We start from the raw sequence: 21237 nt of genomic DNA, 5'->3' as shown, positions 1-21237 counted from the left end.
ACTCCATGAAATCTTACTAGCGAAATACACATTAAAGTAATATTTTAATGGCTATGGTAAAATTTAATTTGTCAATAGAAGTGTTCTTTTCTGAACACAGTACAAATAATGTAAACATCAGAACGTCATAAATTTAACAGAATGAAAGCAATTGTCATCCAGTAACTAATATTATACTTATAATCATCCAGTATGTATTGCTACATTCCAATTATTTTATAAATAATCATAAAAGTCTGACTTGTGAATCTTGTCAGAGATAGGTAGCTTGTGTGATCATCAATGACATATTGTGCTTCAGCGCCAGCTAGACGATCATGCTTTACCACATGCTTACCTGCGCAAACCAGTTTGTGTCAGGAAGTCCATGTGTATGGACGGGAAAACTGTAGCTCGCGCAAACCAAAGTGTTCCATATGTTTTGCACAAACTATACCGCGCAGGCAAATCGCTGCTGTCACCGATCATGATAAATTTTGTTTATTTTGAATGAGAATATGAAACCATTTGGTCAGGAGGTGGCCTGCAGTGTTTTCTTGGGAGAAATTTAGGAACACAATTGAAATAAAACAACAATTTTCATAATATCAACATGTAATATAATATATTATGGCATATTATATGATATACAAATTCACAGACATACCATTTAGAAACATAACAAATACTATCTGACATAATACTCTACTCTTTGTCTGGTTATATGTAATTTCTAACTAATAGTAGTTTTGATATTATTATCATCAAACGGAAAATATCAGTTTTTAGGCTGTATAATTATTTATCAAACAATTAAATTTATACAGACAGGACTTGAACAATTATTTCTGAAAATAAAAGAGAATAATTATTAGATTGTATTATAAAATTAGGTAAGGGTAATTTAATGTGGACATTTTTTCTACTTTAGAAGTTGTATTGAAACAGATATGCCACTGAAGCTTCCTGAAGATTAATTTATACATAAAAAAATGTCAGGGAATTTTAACTTAATAAAGTATTAGATGCTAAAATGTATTAAAATAGCTAATAAAACTCATTTACGTAAATTTACCTTCTGTTTTTTGTCGATAAAATACATTGGAAAGTATATAGAATAACCCCAAATCCATACACCAAAGTAACTGATGTTTTCGAATCACATTAACTCAGACTCGTAATTTAAATTGGGTTCCATTTTAATCTTTAAAGGAATTTTAAATAAGGGTTACGATTATTATTGACTAGACACGTATATAGTGCAGTTAAAATAATCAAGGGTAAAAGATAGGTCAAAGATATGCTAAAATAAAATCCAAATTTAGTTTTAAATAAAGTAATGTCAATAATACTTATAACAAATCTATTAGCAGCACCGTACACAAACCACTTTGGTAGGTTACAGAAACTTCAATTTTTTAAATAACGATAGTTTTCTTTATAAATAATGAATAACAATACATAATTTATTGCTCCTTTGATCCTTAAAGGAGCTGGAATGTGTGAGAGCTCAAAATTTGTAAATCTGTAAAATAGAATACATAAAAATGTCCATTAAAAAATAAATAAAATTTGTTACTGGACAAAAAACACAACATAAATTAAGATACAAATGTGGTACATAGTTTATTTAGAATTAATACATAACTAGGCAGCATTATGGATCTATAAAGCATTGATAATATCAAATTCAAAGTATATTATCTAAATTAAATAAGCAGGATCACTAAAATATGTTTAGAATACTAAAATCACTAAAAATGTCTCAACAGCGATAGTTAAGATTGGAATAGGTAAAATCAACTAAATGGAATTATTTTACATAGGAGTTTTTCTACAGTTTTTATTTAATTACTTAACTTTGGAATTTTGTTAAAGAATTTTTCAGACTGGTGTTAGAATTAATTACTGGCAATACATTTTATCAATTTGGTTCATTGTAAAAATGAGCAGTGGTCATAGATTTAAAATTGTGATATGTTTTTTGGGTTTGAAAATTAAATGCGTATAATACTTAAATCGATCCTTCAAAATCGTTAAGATGAAATGCAGAAATATTATCTCAACGACGAAACAGACGAAATACATACTATCAATAGTTGATAGCGGTTGATTAACCTCAAATACATTTTCATCAAATTTGAGTTATACTCAACAGTTAAATAAGGCGCAGAATTTCCAGATATATAATTACCGCACCCTAAATATTATTATTTAGCATAAAAATAATAGTATATTTATTTTATAATAAATTATTATTGTAGTCATTGAATTCTATACCTTAAATCTATCACATAGAATCACAAATAGCATTTAAAACAAATTAGCAAAAAAAAAATCAATCACTACATTTTACATACCATTAAATTAATTATTGTCTCATTTCATGTTATGTGACATCTATCTATTCTATTTTCACATTATGAATTGTTATATTGTTACAATATAATGTTAACACATAAAAAGCAATTAATTTACAAATGCTTTCCGTTATTTTTGTAAAAATTAATACATTATGTAATAATATGTAAAATTGACTCATTTTCAATTAATGTTCTTTAACATTTAAAGATAATTGACTTTCACTGTTGGCAGAAGAGAAAAAAAATTAAATGAAGTCCACATATTATGTAAGTTTTAAAGGAAATAAAAAAATCAATAAAATTACGCATCATCACCCAAAACCCAAAACAACGCCTATCAAACATTAGTGACAATCAAACAGCTTCCTGTGGACTACATTTTGTAAAGGAATGAATGGAAAATATTAATAATTTTAATTAATACTATTGTTCCAATTAATACATAATAAATTAATGTTTTGAAGGGAATGATGATTATGAATACATACCAATGAAATCATCATACAATATCTCCGAAACCATGTCAAATATTCTGGTTATAAATAAAAACAAACATAAAAAAAATATGTATAAAGAATTCATTGACTTTGATAAATTTCAATATTTTCATTTCTAGACAGGTTTACACCATTGTTACTATCTATTTATGTAACTAAGTTAATGAGCCTGAAATTAAACTACCACGGAGGCAATGTATTGTTTAAATTTTTATTTTGTAAATTGGTGCAGTTTACTATTTTATTAATATATTTAGTGAGAGTATTATTATAATACAAGTTAAATTGTAATCAGGCTTTGGACTGATAATTTATTTTACGCAGACTGCGTTATTAATTAAAAATAGTATGCTGTTCATTGGTTTTAAATTAAATACTACGAAGTAATGGAAATTCTAAAGAATTATTCCAAATAATATATAAATGCTTTAAAAATTGGAAAGAGAGTGTAGACAAACACTAAATAATAATTGTAAATTTTTAAAAGCTAAATTGCAAAAAATATCATTTTTAATGTCATGATGTCACACATTGACATGATAAATATTTTTAAGCTCACTTCTAAATTATTTTAGCACATGTTTTTATAATACATTGTGATTACGTTGCATATTTAATGTAAATTAATCAACATTTATTTATAAGTACAGCAGAAAACTGCTTACACATAAAATATATTATTATTACCACTCTAATACAGAATAGATTTGATATTATTATGATCTCCATAATATAATTCTATCAAGTTGTATAAAATTAATCAATGGAAGAGGTTTTACAAAATATTATTTGAACACTTTCGTTACTATATTTTGCGTAAACTGTTTTTCACTGTACTATTAAAAATTCATAGCTATCACATATTAGCTCTATTATCATTCCATTTATATGGAAAATAATAAACCACATAAATATTAAACATAGGTTAATTAAAATTACCTACATGTACATAAATAATTAATAATAAAGTTGCCGCAAGTATCATCATAAGCGACATAGAAAAATCTGAGTTAAAAATAATCAAAACTCTTTTTGTTTACGATTGCCGTGTCGTAGAGAGCTCACCACTTGTTTGACAGCGATCCCGAGAGAGTTTGTAAATGTTATGGTATTTTGGACGAATATCGTTGGCGATGGAATTAATTGGAAAATTAAGCGAATCCGCCAGCTAGAAACAAACAAATATCATAAAAGATTAGTAAGTCTTGCATGTTACAAGTCAACAGTTTGCATGTTATTTAATATTTGACGCCTCACATGTGACCCAATTTTAGCAGAAAGTGGTAAATAATTATTTAACCAACAAAACGAAGACATGTAAATAAATGTAATGAAATAACTATATAGTTAGATCGGTTATATACATTAGATATTATAAATTAAAATAGATAACATGGTATATTATAAAAATCCACCTTGGCTTACACGTCAGCTTATAATACCGCGGGTCCCAGGTTCGAATACTGGATCTGGCAAATACACATATTGTCTTTCTATTTGTGTTTGGAGACAGAGAAGGACCTAATAGGTTGAGCGAGTGGTTAACATCCATTTCTCGTAAAAATAAAAATCTGTTAATACACAAACCTCCACTCTTTCGAGGCCCATATGATCTTATTAGGATCGGACATGGTCAAAAAAAAATATATATATAAAAATGTGAAAAATACATCATAAAAACAATCCTCGTGAAATGTCGATTAATATAGCTTAAGGGGCCTTTCATCCAATATTTTCGAATGCGATTTTACGCCAGATGGCGTGCAAAACGTATAATTGCGTTCATCCAAATTTTGTATATAAGCATCTCGCCGAATCCGTACACCGAATGCCCCTCTACCATAAGTTTAGCGAACCAATTGCTAAATTTGTCAAAGTCGATGTTTGACAGATTGCAACTGACAGAATGCGTTTGTTGATATCGTCATAGGTACTTACTTGTTTTCTTCTGTGTTTCATTATGATTCAGTGAATTATTTTGATTATTGTCTAATGGTATTATTTATTTTACAATTGATCCTATAATTGGTGCTTCATTTTATTCAATTATGACTGCTTTCTTCATTACTAAACTTTTCTTTTGTGGATGAAACTAATCTACAACGCCGTAAATTTCGTAAAAGCGAAATGCTTTCGGATTCAAAAGTTTCGTTAGTAAATACGCATATTAATGAAAATATAATTTATATGTATATATTATTAACTCAATTCATATGGAAACGATTTATGCATAATACATGGTAGGTATACCATCACAAGGTAGGTACCTAGGTATCTACCTTCCGCGATAGTAATCATGTACCTACTTCTCAAGAGATTTATTATATTTGATTATGATGATGATAATAATATAATGATTATATTTATTCAATTACGTTAATTCGGGCATAATGTAATATAAATCAATAAATATAAAAAATAATAAGTATGAAAATGACATGCGATTTTAACATCTTTCATTTTCAATATTGTCATTGTATTACTACTAGAGGTATCACGCGGCAAAATGCGAAAATTACGTCATGTTTCGTTTTTGTTTGACGGTTAAGCGTCCATAGACATCAAACTTGTTAAAAATTGATCATAGAGAAAAAAATTCTTCTGATTTTGGTAGAAAGAATACTTGATCCAAATAAGCGTGCATACCCGAACACTATGATTTGAGTGAAGCATAACGGAACACGAAGCGATGTCTGTATACAGTTTCGCAAGCACTTCCATGAACACTCGACTAGTTAGTACATGGTTGTAAACGGAAACAGCGTAAGTTTTGAGGGTAATAAACGATTCGGTTTGGCTTATTCCATGGAGGGGCTGTAATTCTTGGTTTGGAACAAAGGCAAAGCAAAGATGGTGGTTTACCTTTATTTGGTATAGGTATAATGTTATTATTCTGATTTTTTTTTGAGTGCCAAGTTTGTGAGTGGATGGGCAATCGATTCAACGAAAGCAAGAAATCATAGTTGTGTGTAAATTATTGTTCCCTAAAAATAACATTTTTATTGTGTGGGACAATGGGCATCACGTTAGGCTTTTATTCAAATGTTGGTGGTTCGAGCAAAACTAGGGTGTCGTTTTTTTACATTGTCATATGTAATATATAAAGAAGTGTAACAGGAGACATTTTCATCAATTTGAGCCTGGAGATATAGCTCAGTGGTAGTGTACTGCAGATCAATAGGTTAGATATTCAAGCCCACACAGGGGAGTTTTTTCGTTTTTCTCTTTTCGAGTCGACTAATGCTTTTTCATTACACATCAGCCGGTATCACTTTATCGGCGATCTGCAATACTACGCGTAAAAAAGTTGCATTTCAATAATGAAATATATATTTTATAAGTACATACCAGCTAGCATAGCTTCAGCGACGCCCAAAAAGTAAACGGTTTGAGCGATACCGAAAAGCGGAGCAATCACCATCATCCTGCAGGCGCCACCTTTGAAGAATGCTCTTGGGCCTTCTTCTTTAAGAGTTTTTCTGAAAGAAAATAATAACACCTAGAAAATTAACCCCATTCTGCATAATCTATACACAGATCGGAAAGCCACATGAACAATCTCATAATACAAAGAAATAAAAAACGATTTAAAATTGCCATTGATTGCAAATTTTAATGGATATTAAAAATTTCATTGTGTTATGTATATCATATACATTTGTGCGATACATGTGTGATTTAATTTCTAACCATTTCTCTGCCATAAAGCATGTTAACGTCCTCTATATAACATTGACAGTCAGTCTGACCATACAAAATAAACGTATACAATATACATTCTCAACTTTAAACTCAATTTGATACCCAAGGTCGAGTGTAATGGATAATTTGAAATATTGAATAGACAGAGACATCTTATGGAATGATGATGAAATACTAAACTATGGTAGATTATAAAAATTATTATTTAAGCGATTAAAATAAGAGCATCCTTTGACGTTCAACATGTCGTCGCTATAGGATTGGTTTGTCGAATATCCGTTTTTGTCGAAATCGACCTTTGAATGCAGAATGATTTTTTGTATCTAAATGGACCAGAACCATGCTTTTCTTTAAATTACATTATAATGAATACAGCATTCACATGCTGTAAAAACAACAATTTAAATACCTCTATGTATTTCAATATTGGATAATGATATTTTTTTTTTGTCTCCTGAACATTTGACATTTGGTCTATTCGACAAACCAATCCTACAGAGACGATGTGTCACTGGTGAAGATAATTTGTACCGGCTAGGAATGTCCGTTCGAAGCGAATGAAACTAGTTCTGATAATTTTATTATTAAATTATGTGGAATATGTATCTACTATATATTTTATTTTAATTAATGTATGTATGTGTATCCTTTAGAATTCTCCTTGATAAAAACAATCCTATTGAAATCCAGGAATATATTATATAATATGCAACCTCGCACACAGTGTAAGTAATTTGTTTTTACTTACATGACACAATCACCGAATCCTTTGTAAGGATTTGTCTGTGCTCGCTTTAAGTCTTGCAGTCTAGTTTTAATGACATCCAGAGGATTGACGGATAGAGCCGCCATCGAGCCTGCCGCACAACCAGATAAGAATGACCACCTAAAATTAAACAATCCATGAATTTAGTATACCATTATTATTAGCATTCATAAACAAATACAATCGTACCGATTACATAGACATGATACCTCAGTGAAAATAATGTGTGCAAACAGTATTACATCCTATGCGCAATTTGTATATTGCCTAGAGTCTAGAGGCCCTTTCGCCGGACATATCAACATCGCTCCTGTTATATAGGCTTATCTCGGGCAACCTCTCCTCCACTCATTCTTGTAATCTGCCTGAACTTATCATCAACACGACAACCGAATGTGGGTCGTCAATTTAACTCACATGGTCCACTTTTGAAAAAGTGTCCACTTTCCTCTGTCTGCTGCAAGATCCGTCAGGAATTCTGTGTCCTTCTACACAGTCCAAATTTTCATAACATGTATAGTTCAGTTCCTGGTTGTACCTTCATCACTACGTGTTATCCACTCGAACCATCAAATCTCATTTTCGATGTCGTTGTAAGTAGCTACTACATAGTGTCACCAGGGACTGCAAGCTACTATAGGAAATAAGCTGTCACATTTTTTTAGAGAGGCTGCAATTCGCATAAATATTACACAGGTGAGTTAGACACGGTTATTCCATTATTAAGTTGAAGAATTGAAAACACAAAATCAAATTGGTAGGTCTGCGCAGACCTTTGTATTAACACATAATTCACATAGAAAGGGGTATATACAGGGGGTCCTCATTATCTGAGTATTCGTTACCTGAGTCCCCGCAGTTACGAATTTGTAGGGAAATTCAAAAAAATATAAAAAACACAAGTGCGATAGCTCACAGTCGTCAAGTCACTTTCAATCTTTCAATCCCACATTCCTGCGCTATTTCTGTCTTGCTCACATGTCTTATTCTTTTCTAAACGTATCCCAATTAAACCCATTCACTAAGTAATTTTGGTGCCAGTTTTATGCAGATTCGCTTTATAAGGTATGTTTTCGGTCCCAATAACCCTCGGAAAACGAGGACCCCCTGTACGATTATACTGTATTAATTTGTTTAAGAAGGGATATTCCCAGATTGTGGTATTTATCACAGGCATGAGAGTTTTTTTTCATTCTACACTGCATACTTGGTTTATAATGTCACTTTTATTTTATTTTCTCACATATTACCGAGTCCACAACTTAAACGGGAATCAAAATGACCTGCTCGCAAATGATTGGTTTCTAAAACTTTCTGGCGGAGACCTAACCTTAGTTTGGAAAAATGTTCTCCCTTCATTGGGACTTAAAGCTCTCTAGTATTTACTGTTGGTCCAGGAAGCGTTACAGGCACCTCTTGGCCAGTTATACCATCATTATCTTTTGCAAGGACATTGTCCATCGGAGATTTGGAAATCGAAATGTTATTGAGTTTGCTTCTCTGGAAATTTGGCAATTCAACCATTTTCACATTGATTGGTAATAATATAGGTACCAGTCAAAGGATTGTGCCCAGTAATTTGTACGAAAACACTTCTACTAATGAAAGTTGGCTGAAGCCATTAGGATTAGGCCAATTCACAATTATAGGCAAAAAAGCATTCAATCAACATGAAATTTCCACCAACCAGTAATTTGTATGAATTTAAAAAATTAGCAGCATTTATTTGTAGAAACAATGATATTCCAATTAGATTAAATTAGAGAACTGAAAATAATATTTCAATATGATTTTCTTATTTATAAGTCTTGCAAGTTATTTCATACATTGAGAACCTATTGGTTTACGAGATAAAGAAAGGTTTAGACAAAACATTTTATTTACCAAAAGACTGCGTCTTGACCGCCAGGAGATGATCGTGGACCCATCCCATTGAGAGTGGCGAAAAGAGGGAAGTAAACGACACTGAAGCTGATGTCTCGCGCTCCAGTTGCCCCCGTGCCTCTGTACAGACCTCGAATTCCTTCCTTCTTTAGCAGTCGTGTGGCTACAGTCAATGCGGATTCATGTTTAGCTCCTGGAATGTAAGAAAATAAATTTTATTACATTACATTCTCAATGAATAATAAGTGTACAATAGAATTTTATCCGCTGGCTACCGTGACAAAGATGATTAATACGATAGCAAGTCATCGAGTGAAAGGTTCAGAGTTTATATCCCAAATATATAGTGTACATTAAATTTGGAATAAATTATTAATTAGATAGGTATGTACACACTGATTAATACAAATATGAAATTTATGAATTTTCAAAGGCTTGCTGACAATATAAAATTGAGTGATAGATTTAAATATTTATTTTATTCTGTATAATACATATATTATATTACACCTAAGCAATGCTTATGAATAAAAATACTAATACTAAATCTATGTTGTCATATTTATTTTAAATTCCTAATAATTATTTATTTTCTCGTCGACAAGATGTGAACTGAATGTAAAATTCTTTTGAAAATGATCACTGCTTTGATATTTGCCACAATTATATGGTACTGTCAATAATCATATCTGACATAAAATATATTTTTAATTATTAAGAAAGTAATTTTACATAAAAAATAGGTTGGATTGGTAACACAATATAATACATAAAAAAAATACCCAGTAATTTTAATTTGCACTAATGAGGTAGCTACCTGGGTATTATTTCAAATGTTTGTAGATATTTAAAAAAATATCAATGTAAACGCTAAATAATTGTTTAATATGTAAAGTCTTCACCACTGGGTTCATTGTTAGTTTTAATCTTCTCTTCTATAACTTGACAATGAGTATTGTAAAAGTGTTTAAGTTGGTACCTGCTATTCTTCCTGCATCTTGAAGCTGAATTTTAAGCAATTCCATTGGAGTCGTTACAACAATTTGGAACATTCCAGCCAAGCCGCCGGCTAACATCTGCCGTGGCACTGAAAGGGTTCTGTTAACAAAAAACTTCACATCATCAATGATATTCAGTATTAATTAGAATTTGAGATGCTTATTATTCATTGCACCGTGCATCAGTGGTGCGCACCTTTTTTCGACCAAGGACCATTGTATCAACAGTGTACACAGTACAGGGAGTGTTTTTCGAATCCAATGTCTGGCAAAATCTTTTTAATTTTTTTATGTATGATTGGATCCAGAGCATAGAGCTTGCGGCCATGTATGTTGAATTTTTTATGTCCCGTCAACTGATTGAAATATGTAATTATTTTTAATAGCATATCATAATTATTAACCAGATTACATTTTCAGTGAAACATGGTAAAAAGCTTTCATTGATTAATGTAACTTTTAAAGTTTATTATACAGCAACAAATATCATTGATATTAGCTGTAGTATGGAGTTATATAGTCATCCCTATAACTTGGTGCGTGGCGCATATAACTATGAAAGTGCGTATAATTTAAAGTAGCAGTATTTCTGTGTGAAATATGTCATATGTTTGTCTACACCGAAAGTCTGATTTACTCGTATACTCTGTGCGGCCTGTGATTAATCAGAAACTGGATAAATTGGGTCTACTGAATTGTAGAGTTAGTCAATGGAAAAAAAGGTTTAAATTCAGTAATGGCCTTACCCTGCTCCGGTCTGCAGGTGGTGTCTGAAGAAATCGTTGGCAGCCAGCTTGATTGCTTTTTCGGGTGTGATGAGGAGGATGTTGACAGCTGAGCCGCGGTACATGCCAAAGTAACCTTCAGCTCGATACGTTTTTTTGAAGCAGTCCACCCTATAGAATAAAAATATTCAAGTTTCAGCATGATTGTATAATTGAAAATAGTACCTACCATCAAATGCATTGGAAAAAAATACATGAACATTAATTATATCAATGGTTATAGAATGTAAAAGTGTTTCTAGCTGAACCTCTTTTCAATTTAATCTGGAAATTTTATCACATAAAAGAACTGATAGGAGTTAGATAGGAGTTAAAAAAAAAAGATTTCAATGAATGAACAATATTTAAAATTATCTATGAAAACTATTAAAAAAAATTGAGTGAAAAGCAGCTTTCTCTTATAGCTTAACACAATTCTCATGATGGAGATTTCCAAAGGTCTCTTAGCGCAACTGGAAACCTATTTATATGAAAGTGTAAATGTTTATGAAGAATTAATCTTAGCTTTCATCAATTATGAATGCGATCTCAAAGTTAGCGAAGTTAGTGAAATTAGTGTTGCCATTATTTGTAGGCATACTGTTTAAAATCAATAAAAAAAAGAATTCCATTAGGTAATACAAAAAAATTAACATACAATGCAACTTGTTTACTGGTTTTCAAACTTTTTTGTATCATAGCTGTGTCCTAAAAATACCAATTATTGGAACAAATTTACTGTTCACAGCATAGTTTCTAAAAAACTGCAATCAAATTAGGCACAGATACCCTCATTTCCGGTACCATGTTGAATTTTAGGTAACATTTGGTTTTTATTAGAGCTGCCATTGACAATTTGTGTTTTGGTAGCTCGATTAGACTACCTTCCACTGTCGACGTAAAGGTAAATGGATATTGGGCCCTGAATGGGTCTCGAATTCATGTTAACTTTTATATCCTCTTGAAACTAGTTACTCAGTTGAGATAGAGGTTTTTTTTTTTAAATTTTATACCATGAGAGGAAACAGCTTCATTGGAGCCTTTTTTATTTTTTCCATTTTTATTAAGATTACATTTAGTGAAAGGCATGGATAGTCTGACGCGAGTGCTTCCGTGAATTTAAACAGAAGATTTTGTTATCGCATGAAGATAAATCCACCGAGGCACTGCATCTGCAAATTATTGAAATATTCTAATATACTGCGGCGCCCGCCCCACACTTTGAAAACCTTTTGGGTTAGGTGAAACATTACATTATCGCAATCCAAAAAGCGAATCGAAAAAAAGTAGACGACCTTGAAAACATCTGAGAAAACATGATCTGCTAATTAGGTTTTTTTTAGACAGGACAGATGTTGATTTTTGGAACAGATCCAAGATGAACAATACTGATTTTATGACCGCCATAAATTTAAATGATACTAAACACGATATAAAAAACGACTCAGTCACATACAAATAAGTATTATTATAGGAAAGGTCATACATTATTATTAGATAATAATAATAACAGTGTGTCAGTGCAAAAGTTTACTAGGTCAATTAAAATATTGTATTAATATTGTCACATTTCATTATGACATATTTTATAATTTTAATAAATGTTAAGGCATATTATCAAAATGACAGACAGTACTCTGCATACTAGAGGTGGGAAAACTGGTCGATTTTGAAGACTAAGTATACTTACTACCAGTATAAAAAAATACTTGGTATCTAAACTTGTTCCAAAATACTCACTAGTATTTGAAATATCAGCTTTAATAGAATCGTTAAAAATACGTCGGCTTTTTGAAATGTCCCATTTTCGAGACAGGTACAGCTAGAACTGTGGCGCTAGTCACTCATGTTTCAGTAGTTATCCATTTATACAATCACGCATATAATTTGAATTCAGTTTATGTTTACAAATTACAATTATAACACTAAAAAATCGAGAAACTTGACGTGACGAAACCAGATAAACGCGTAGTCAGTTAACGTTATCAGAACTCCGTTATTCCGGCTTGCGACTGACGTCAATTCGATGTAAATGTCTTACTCAACTAAAACTAAAATTAAAACCCGTCGCATACTAAGCATACGCGAGTCGCGACGCCGAAGCGATGATTTCATACGTGGCAAAACTACGAACTAGCTAGCGGTCGGCGAGATCTCATACCATGTGTCGAACTCCTGGACTCGATAAAGTTTCATACTCAACTAAAACCAAAAACCAAAAACTCTTTTAAACCTAAAACCCTAAGGCGAACTCAAAAGTATCCTATAAAACGAACACGTGACCATTTCTGTCCTTCACTATACCAACTTTACAACAGAGGAGAAAGGGAGAACAATGACAGTTGAGTATAATATCACGGCTAGACATACGTGTATCATGATATCTCGCTCGCGCGCATTTAATATCAATAGCGCTGAATAGCGAGTCACGGCGCATATATTAACGAATGCGTTCGAATTCGAACATCTAATACGTTTCAAGTTTCTTGAAACAAGTTTATTGGGCAACAAATACTTAGTATGGGTATTTTCATCCGAAACTTAAGTACACAAACTTGTGACAGTATTTCCAACTCACCTCTACTGCATACTAATATAATATATACTAGGTAGGTATGTATGTTGCTTAAATATAGGTATAAATAGTATTTATCATATTAAATTAATTTATACACTATTTAAGATTTTTTAGATTAGTCTAAGAATGAATGTGATATGTAGGTACAAAAGCGTATTTTGACACAAACGAGCCAAATATCATTAGGTACGATAGCGATTTTTTTAAAGACCCCTTTGTATAAAATTTTACTTGAGGGAGGAGGTTCAGTTTTCAGAGAGAGTCACGCTTATCAGAATACACAAAAGTGAAAAGAGGAAGTACCCGCGTGCTGGTCTGATCAAATCAAGATTGCGACAGGATTTTCGTTAGAGTTTGTAGCTCCCATAAGTATCCCATGGAATCTAACAATAATTATAACATTATAGTAACTACGGGCTTAAAATAGTGCCAGTGTCAAAATTTATTTGATAAATATAGAAAGGTTGGCATTGACATTGGAATGATTAATTATAAAAAAGGCTAGAATCGCTTCACCATTTCTGACCATCAAAAAATATTCCTTCACCCGTTTAAAATAGTTGTCCTGAACTAATAAATTCAATGGAGGTAGGTGCCTATTTGTTTTCGAAATATTGTAGTTGTAGTTTCTAGCCACGAGCCCAAGTTTGCCGATTCCTGAGATTAGCTATTTTTTCACATTTCTGATTCTAAGAAGATCATAATATGGGCCTCCACAGAGTGGAGATTGTATTAACAGATTTTTATTTTTACGAGAAATGGATGTCAGCCACTCGCTCAATTTATTACGTCCATACTCTGACCCCAAACGAAAATTGAAAAGCAATATGTGTATTTGCCAGACCCAGGATTCGAACCTGGGACCCCACAACATTATAAACCGACTCGTAAGCCGGTTGGCTATCGTGGATATTTTAGTATTTATTCTCAGCTATAGCGAAAATGTAGTGGAAATAATATATCTGACATACTTTCACAGAATTCCGCAGACGATTTTTTTTCATCTTTACGCAGAGATTCTCAAACGAGGGCATATTAACATTTCTTCCTTATTTTTCGGCTCCCAATCAGCGCATGAGTGCCCTACCCCACGGGAAGTAATATACAGTGACGATATTACAACTTTTGAAAGCAGTGAAGGTTTTCAATTCAACAGACGGTGTAGACGCTTCATTAGAAAGTATCGACATCTTAGTCTAAAAAAATAATCGGAGCATACAAAATTCCTACAAAATAACCATTGTTGTATTGTAATACCTATTGTTATACAATATATTGTCGTCATGGTGGTTTATCGCTCAGGAAACATTTTCATAATTCAACAAACCTGTCAGCGCCACAGACCTCTACGTACCTAACACAGCCACTGTTTGTGAGTAGGTTTCGTGGAAATCAGGGAACTCAGAATTAATGGGAACTGAAATACGGGTAAGGAGAAGCAGGCAACCGATCTCGAGTAAGGAAAAATACGGGATAAATTTAAACACGTATCAAGAATACGACATACGTCGAATAGTGACAACAGCTTTCGGTTTATTGGCGCTCATTTAATATTGGTGTATTACACCCACTATTTCACGTCTATCATGCGTGGTTCATTTTCGTGGGTCACACACACATTCAAAAGCCTGCGTGAAAATTTACTGTATTGGTATATAGCCTATCGGAATTCTATTTATTATCTGTTATGTAGTGGAAATGTTCTAATATTTAGTAGATGGTAAGTATGTCAATTGGTGTATTTGTCTGTATAAGATTGAAGAAAATAAATAGTAGAATAAGTAAGTAGGTGCCTAACAAATTAACAGACAATTTAAAACTAAAAATAAAAGGGGACGGCATTCTAGTTTGCTTAAGGCGGCACTTTGCCTAGGAACGTCACTGGTAATATAGGTAAGAAAATGAGTAAGTATAAATAATATATTATACATCAAGGAAACAAGGTAAGTAAACTTCAAAGTAATAATATACAACAGCGTAATTGAATGCCATATTGTTTTGACAAGTGTAGGTTTTTACAATAGTTTAATTTTCTACCAACCGCAGGCGATTGAGTTTCCCAAGAAGTTTTCTTTTGTTGAAAAAATTATAGATTAAATTACTCTTACAGTATTCTAACAACCGTGAAAATATTGAGAGAAAAATCTGTGACATTAATGTGTCTTTACGACATGATAATTTAAATGGATTTCTACTCGTTTGGCAAAGTTTCAATCGAATTGTGAAAAGCGTGTTTCATTCAATTCCAGGTTCATTCATTCAATAAAAATAACAATACATACTATCAACAAATTATATTATAAAAACGTGAAAAAATACAATTAAAATATTTATTTTATTGTATTAAAACTCATGTTATTCACACCAAACAATCAAATGTATGTTTGTTTACTATATTATATCAAATATTTCTACATTTGATAATATAAGCATATCTAAATTGACTATAGGGCTAATATAACCCAGTGCCGCCAGATTCGTGAGGCTGCGGGTTCCTAAAAAAATAAGACACGAGGGAAAAACCTTTTCCAGATTAGCACAAATTAAATTTACTCAAATATAACGACGATTATCGCAACATCGTTTATATTGTGAACTTCCCTTGATACCAATAGCCTGAAATATTAAATTTATTTGATTTTGATAAAATAATAATATGTTATTTAAAAAAAGGCAATTGTATTTAAAAATGTACCCATATATTTTTGAATTAAGGTATCTTCATTTTTTTATTGGAGCCCCGATATCTTCAAAGGTAAATCTGGTTCTAAAAATAATGTGATCAGACATTATGCAATATGATAGTAACTACAGCGAGGACTACAATGCCTGCAATGTCCAGGGACTATAAGTGATAGGATGTGGTTTCCAAGTATGACTTACATTGATGAGTACATCTTCTCCCCCTTTGGTCCGATGGTCTGATTTTGGAGTCGCGTCTTCACCAGATCAAGGGGGAAAACGCAGGACACGCCAATGATGCCTGCAATTCCGCCATTGATGATCTTTGGAAGAAGCCTGAAAAAGGGTAAATTTAGACAATTTAGAGCTATTGCCATATTTGAATACAACATTTAATAATTATTGTACCTATATAATTATGTAGTGCATTACGTCAATTGTACAAATATCCCCAGAAAGACATTGGTTTTAAAAAAGTGAATATGACAGGGTTAGGAAAACGTGCAGGTTTAGCTTCAATAAATTTGGTATTTAAGGGGCCGCTGAAGAGCTCGACGTTCAAATATAATTCAGTATAAAAAGGACCTCGGCGTCGTAACTACGTTAATTTAAATCGATCTTTTCGCAAAAATCACTAATCATCGGAAATTTTATTTCAAGAAACATTATTATTATTACTGATAATTTCTGCCGCGGAGCATTATTATTTTTTTAATGAACACCTGCGAGATGTAAAGCCGATCAGAAAACAGGGCTGTCAAAATAATATTAAGCATTCATATTTTTAAAATGTTAATTTCATCATAGTTTTTAATCAAACCTGTGCAAGTACGTACTGATAACTTGGGTGGATTTTGTAGCAAACATACCATTGATATATATACGGGTATATTATTATTATAACCCAATTCAAATTGAACATAGGTTGATACTCAAATACTATTATAGTATGTTTATGATTTCGAGAAAATAATACGATGGTATAATTAATCCATATCAATTATTTGAAAACATTACATTCGCACTTTGCACAAAATTACAAACACATTCGAAGTTTGCCGCACACGTACAGACCACGTGATATTTGTTTACGCAAAATCGTCGCTTTTCAAAATGGCGAATTTGATTACCAGATTTTACTGCGATGAATCAGCATGTTCCTTTTTGTCTTTTTTTATTCGTAGGTTTGTTTACTATGTACACCGAGAAATTTCCATTTATAAACTCGGAAACGATTTTTACAGAAGAGTTTTGGAATATAATGCAACCAAAACTGGAAAAAATTCTATCATGGGTATTGACTTCCTGAATTAGCTAACCCCAGGTCCATGCCACTACGTGAACCACAGTGGATATTAAGCCATTTCCACACTGGCAACAAGTTGCTGGCAACCTCATTAAATTTTACGATACTTACCATAATTGCTTAAGAAATTTTACGATAATCATCATAATTATCGTAAAATCTAACGAGGTTGCCAGCAAATTAACTTGTTGCCAGTGTGGACCCGGCATTAGATGCACAAAACTTAAATAATATATATTATAAATAAAAATTTAAAATTATAAATATATATGATTAATGTCTTCGACAGCCCTGATGAAATAAATGTGAAATATGAGTCGGATCAGTCATAGAGCAAATTTATTAACACAAACAACTTTGACACGACCTTTTTATATTAACTAGTAGACCAGATATTATGGACCACATGTTAAAAAATCATATTTTCAATTCTCAAGGCCAATTCTGTAGAACGTCCTCTTAAGACAAGTTATTATGACAATAATATAGAGCTTGTGATTTTTTGACTTTTTTCGTTCCTCGAGATTCGAGACTGGTTTATTGATTTCTCGAGATCTCGAGAAATATCTATATTTCTATTTCAACTCATTTTGCCTAAATTTTCTGCCGGCCGAATCCGGTTGAGTTGAAAATCAACATCATTTTTTAGTGCCACAAAAGTACCACAAAATTTTTCACCGCCGAATTTATTATAATTAGTTTTTTATCTTCCTTACGGTATTGAAGGGTTTGCATTTCAGATCGAAGTCATCGGCTTTCTTTTTTTCCTAATGACAATTTTGTTTCTTTAATTAATTCCTTATTTTTCCTAGTAGCATTTTTATGAATTCTTGGTGAATTTATACATCGAAATACGAGATTCATCTTTTTGATTCACGAGATTTTTGGATCACAATTTATTAATAGTCGAGACCCTTTTATTCAGCTTTTCTTGCGTATTATTTTTTTCAATGCCGAATTTAAGAAATTAGTCTTTCGGAGTGGAGCACATAAAGTTTTGATTGCTATACCCACATTTCTATTATAGTATAGCGACCATTCTGTTATAAAATGAATAGATTTTATGTATTTCATCATATGTAAAAACAATGACAATCAATGAAAAACGATGTGCTGTTCGCAATTCTGTGGAACAGAATAAATCATAACGATGATTGATACAACTTTTAAATAACGTTTATTTGAAAAAAGTATTTAAAAATCTTTGTATATTTGAAATTCGAATTAAAAGTTTTACTCGGGTATTTTGATACAATGAAAATTTGGTCTGCTCGAAATCTCTGTTTATAATAATTGAAACTGATGTGTTTAGGCAATTTCGAGAAGTTACCTATAATATTATATTAATAAAGATTTTAAATGAGTTAAATTTATTTAATTATCGTTTTACGTGGGTAACCGTTATCGAGAGATAAACACGATCAGAAACGGATAAGATTATTATTAAGTATGTAATATTTCATTGGCGATAGTTGTTATTATAACTTATTATAAAGTTACCAAGTCCATAGGTATAGCTGAAAATGCATTTTCATTTGTATACATTAAACACATTCGATTTGTAATTGATGATGTTTATGATTAATTAGGTCGATTGGAAAATAATCTGTATATATTTCTGGATTCATCTCTGTTAGTAAATACGAATACATAGCTATCTACACTGTTTCTCACTCGCGCTCTGATATTGTACGTTATTTCACGAGAGTACATTGTATTGAACTGGATAAAAGATCCAAATATATATTATTCAGGTACATATTTTACGATAAAAAATGCTCAATATCCTAGATACCTAGGTACTTCGGTCAATATCTGCATTTGGAAAAATCTTGTCGCATTAACCACATTTTGAGAGCAAAGATATGGATTGGTCTATGGTTTACAGTTTGAGAATCGTATTTGCCGATAATTTGTAACGACAAGCATACTCTGGAAGAATATGAAAAGAATTCGCGTGTCAGGCTACGGAATTTAATTAGCCATGTAGGGATGTGAGATTCCCTATGGGAATCTCCCATAAATCCTAATGACATTACACCACAAACCAACAAATAAAGTATAATATTTATTACATGTTCAGTATTTTGCTATACCGTCGAAGAATTATTAAGTTCCATGATACGTAATTCAACTAGAAGGAAGTTTGTTACTACTAACTGGACTTGACACGAGTAGTCGAGTACAGGAACATAATTCTAATTAACCAACAGTAATTTCTACTTACTAGCCATGACTAATAATTATAACGAGAAACTGTTTTGATAGACGGCGCTGAATTGGCGGGTGACATTTGGGTAGAACAGAATGCAGGTTGGACTATTTCTGCATTTGATGGATGCACTTTGCAAATCGCATATCATGATTATCATATCGTATTTCCTTTGCCAGAAATTGCCCAGCGCCGAGACTAATCCAGACACAATCACAATTTTATTCACGACCGATGCTACTTAAAAAGAATTAATATGGTTATCGCCTTTGGCTCATATAGTGAATTAAATAATCGCTTTGCGTCGTTCATGGGTCGGTAAATGTTTATGAATTTATAGCTGGGAGCGGCTTATAAGTACGAGATCAGCTCCAGAAGATCATCATGACGATGGCCGACCTCATTAGACGAACGACAAGAAAAAGATGAAAATAAAAAGGAAGCACAGATATGTGAAAAATATATATTTATTTCATACTTTATGTCGATTGATAAACTTATTATAAAACCTCAGTAATGTGAACGAATATTCTAAAAATAATTAAGTAACACTTTATAATGGGAATATCATGCCAATAGTTTGAATCTATATTTTTTTTTTGAAATCGATATATACTCGTACTTATATAAAATGTACCTAATACCTACGGACCTTAAGTGCTGCGAAAGAATAGCCTTGAACAAAAAATAAATTTGGAGACTTTATCCAGTGATCTTACTATGTATTGGTAGCTGCATGTACGTCTACGTTTACTTAGTTATGAAGAAATTTGAGATTTAATTGGCGCGGTAATAAATTATTGGATTCGATCCAAATCAGTTTTGTTCGCTGGAAAATCTTTTTTTAATCATAAACAAGAAAACATACGCGTAGCATTTTCCAGAGACTATTCCTGTCGATTGTTAAATGTTCCAGAAAGTATTATTGCTTATTCCATTTATAAAATACAACACCATTCTTTTACACATTAAATTATTCTGCGGATAGGTGAAAAATATTAATTCAATTATTAGTAGGTACTTAGTACGAGTTATCTCGAATGCTGTCGTAAAAGAAAATTGAACATTAGGTTTATAGGATGTCCACAAAATGAAACAATGTCTCATCAATTCGAAGTCTCGAGATATTATAAAATTGCTTTGAAGCGAGATTTCCCGAGAGCTTTAAGATAAATTTCCGAAAACGAAATCTGTCGTCTTGAGCTTTGAATTAATTTACTTGAGGTAGGTTGCGGCTGACAGCATAATATAAAAATAAGCCACGCACGTTGAACCGATAAAATTTAAAATAAATTTCAACAAAACAATACATTAGAAAATAGTCGAACTTTATTATATTCACAATATAAAACGTAATAGAAATAACGTATTAAATAATTAATACCCGCAGGGTACAGGTTTATTTGAAACAAACATAAAATGAAACACTGGGCTGTTTTAGATAGATAAAGCTTCAAGAGTAGGTATGTATGTTATTAAGCCAATGACATCTAATTACGACATACG

General features: G+C 31.9%; 1 protein-coding gene across 1 annotated transcript in view; it reads right to left on the bottom strand.

Annotated features, from left to right (window-relative positions):
• Positions 1-3057: 3057 nt before the first annotated feature.
• Positions 3058-21237, bottom strand: part of LOC147065435 (mitochondrial glutamate carrier 1-like) — a 47743-nt gene continuing 29563 nt past the window's right edge. The window contains exons 3-9 of the mRNA XM_085957189.1: positions 16415-16549; positions 10936-11085; positions 10171-10289; positions 9192-9384; positions 7290-7427; positions 6188-6318; positions 3058-4007 (exon numbers count right to left, since the gene is read on the bottom strand). Coding sequence (XP_085813315.1) covers positions 3991-4007; positions 6188-6318; positions 7290-7427; positions 9192-9384; positions 10171-10289; positions 10936-11085; positions 16415-16549 — 883 coding nt within the window. The 3' untranslated portion in view covers positions 3058-3990. The remainder of the gene's footprint in view (positions 4008-6187; positions 6319-7289; positions 7428-9191; positions 9385-10170; positions 10290-10935; positions 11086-16414; positions 16550-21237) is intronic.

Source organism: Rhyacophila brunnea, unplaced genomic scaffold (assembly GCF_057557595.1).
Source record: "Rhyacophila brunnea isolate RB1 unplaced genomic scaffold, BYU_Rbru_1.0 scaffold_6, whole genome shotgun sequence".
NCBI classification, from domain to species: Eukaryota; Metazoa; Arthropoda; class Insecta; order Trichoptera; family Rhyacophilidae; genus Rhyacophila; species Rhyacophila brunnea.
The sequence above is the reverse complement of the archived record's forward strand: the minus strand, read 5'-3'. Positions and strand labels throughout refer to the sequence as shown.